This window comes from Penaeus chinensis, chromosome 40 (assembly GCF_019202785.1).
Source record: "Penaeus chinensis breed Huanghai No. 1 chromosome 40, ASM1920278v2, whole genome shotgun sequence".
NCBI classification, from domain to species: Eukaryota; Metazoa; Arthropoda; class Malacostraca; order Decapoda; family Penaeidae; genus Penaeus; species Penaeus chinensis.
Window position 1 is genome coordinate 21407269 of NC_061858.1, and position 2500 is coordinate 21409768.

At 40.0% G+C, this 2500-nt stretch overlaps 1 protein-coding gene across 1 annotated transcript in view; it reads right to left on the reverse strand.

Moving 5' to 3' along the window:
- Positions 1-2500, reverse strand: part of LOC125047151 (nephrin-like) — a 129932-nt gene that overhangs the window by 11269 nt on the left and 116163 nt on the right. Inside the window, exon 5 of the mRNA XM_047645269.1 lies at positions 856-1007. Coding sequence (XP_047501225.1) covers positions 856-1007 — 152 coding nt within the window. The remainder of the gene's footprint in view (positions 1-855; positions 1008-2500) is intronic.

The window sequence follows — 2500 nt, forward strand, 5'->3', positions numbered from 1 at the left end:
TACAGACATAAACAAACCCATTTACGTGTTTTGTTGGGTCGGTACATGGAGTCTTTATCACCATTATCTTTATTATCTTTATTATCCATTATCACGTGATTTAATATTCCTTATCGTGTCCTTTGGGATTATCATAATTCAGGACTATTTCCATCCACAGAAACTACACCAAATGGGGAAGTGGAGAAGAGAGGGTGAGAATAAGGAGAGGGAAATGGGAAAAGGGGGAGGAAGAGGAGGAGAGGAAGTAATAAAGAGGGTGAGGAGGAGGGGGAGAGGGAGGGGGAAGAGGTAGAGGGAGAGGGAGAGGAGAAGAAGCAGGAGGAGGAGGAGGAGGAGGAGGAGGAGGAGGAGGAGGAGGAGGAAGAAGAAGGAGAGGAGGAGGAAGAGGAAGAGGAAGAGGAAGGGTAAGAAGAGGAGGAGGAGGATGCGGAGAACGAAAAAGAGGACTAGAAGAGAAATGTAAATAAATCTGAAACGTAGGAAAAGAGGGAGAAATAGGAGAGAGAGGAGAAGGAGGAAGGAGGAAGAAAGAGGATGAGGAAGAAAAGGTGGAAGGAGGAGAAGAAGAAGAACAGGGATAAGAACAAGAAGAACAAGAACAAGAAGAAAGATAAAAACAAGAAAAAAGAACTCGAAGAACAAGAACAAGAAGAGAAAAACAAGAATAAGAAGAGGAAGCAGAAGAACAAGAACAAGAACAAAAAATAATAAGAACAAAAGTATGAAAAGCACAAGTAAAAAAAAAAAAAAAAAAAAAACTAAGACTAAGAAACAAGAAAAGGGAGTTAAGAAAACGCATAAACAAAGGGAGGAGTAAACAGGAAAGGAAAATTAAAGGAGACCAGAACTTACCGTCTCAGTGTGTGTGGTAAGTATAGTGTCTTGGAGGCGCCATGTGATAAGGGGCGGAGGTCGAGAGCCGGCACTCTCGCACACGATCGAGTAAGCTACATTGGCACTCAGAGACTCGAGTATTCTTTCGAAGCGGGCCCACAGAGGGGGAACTGTAGGGGGAAAGTGAGGTGGGTTGTTTAAACATTGAGGGGGAGGGATGTTGGTTGGTGAAACTGAGGGGGCGGGGGGGGGAATGTTGGTTGGTGAAAGGGGCTGGGGGGGGGGGGGACTGTGGGGAAAAAGAGATGTGGTTTGAAGAAACTGTGGAGTGGGGGGGGGGGGGGTTGGTTAGTGAAACTGTGGGGGAAAAGTGATGTGGGTTGGTGAACCTGTGGGGGGGGAAGTGATGTTGTTTGGTGAAACTGTGGGGGAGGGAAGTGGTGTTGATTGGTGAAACTGTGGGGAAAGTGAGCGTATGTTAGAGAAACTCTGGGGGAAAAGTGATGTGGGTTGGAGAAATTGTGGGGGATTGTGATATTGGTTGGAGGGTCTGTGGTACGAGATTTTTTTAGGTGGGAGGCATTGTGAGAGGAAAATGTTTATGTAGGAAGATAAAGTCATGTGATTTGAAGAAACTGTGGGAAGAACTTTTCATGTGGGTAGGAGAAACTGTGGGAAGAAAATGCGATATGGGACTTTAGGAAGAAATTGTTCATGTGTGAGCAACTGCGGTAGGGAAATATTTATGTGAGAGGAAAAAGTCATGTGGCAAACTGTGGGCAAATATTCAGATGCGGGTCGAAAGAAATGTGGGAGGAAATTGTCATGTGGGTTGGAGGGACTGTGGGAAGAAAATGTAATAAGGGACGGAATTGTTATTTTGGCAGAAAAATTAAATTGTTTATTTGGGAAGAATTGTGGGAGGAAAATATCATCTGAAGCTGTGTTAAGAAATTCTTAAGCGCGTTGGGGAAACCTGTGGTTGAAAAAATAATGCTATGTGATTGACTTAAGGAATTTGAAATCATGTATGGAATGATGTTAATTATGCTTAAATTGTGGCGTATGCATAATAAGTATGAATGAGAATAAATTACTCCATTATACAAGATGTGTAATAACATTTCGATATTGCATCTTCATCATATAAATGTGATTATGATGATTCAATATCGAAACGGTAATGACATACATTGCATTGTTGAATATTTAATTTTCATTCATACCTTCTCTATGCATAATTACTTGGGTGCTACTACTACTGCTTAAAAAAAAAGTTGAATACATATGAAATTCCTGCATTTATACGAAACCATTTTTGATAAGGTTAGAATGGTATAATGATAAGGGTGGTGGTCTTTATAACTGATACTCCTAACAGTAACATGTTTATCAATAACAGTATGTGACAGTAATAAAACAAGCAATACAATTTTTAAAATGACAATATTAATGTGGAACGTAACAACTAGACAGTAAACAAAAATAATAGTAACACTTACAAGGAAATAATAACAACAGTGAAGAACCAACTTTATTAATGAAAAATAAAGATATAAGTAACCCTAACAATAAAAAGAACAAAAACCATCATAAAGACAATAACGAATACACTGAAAACAAACATCGTTAACCCTTACAACAACAAAACAAAGGCAATTAC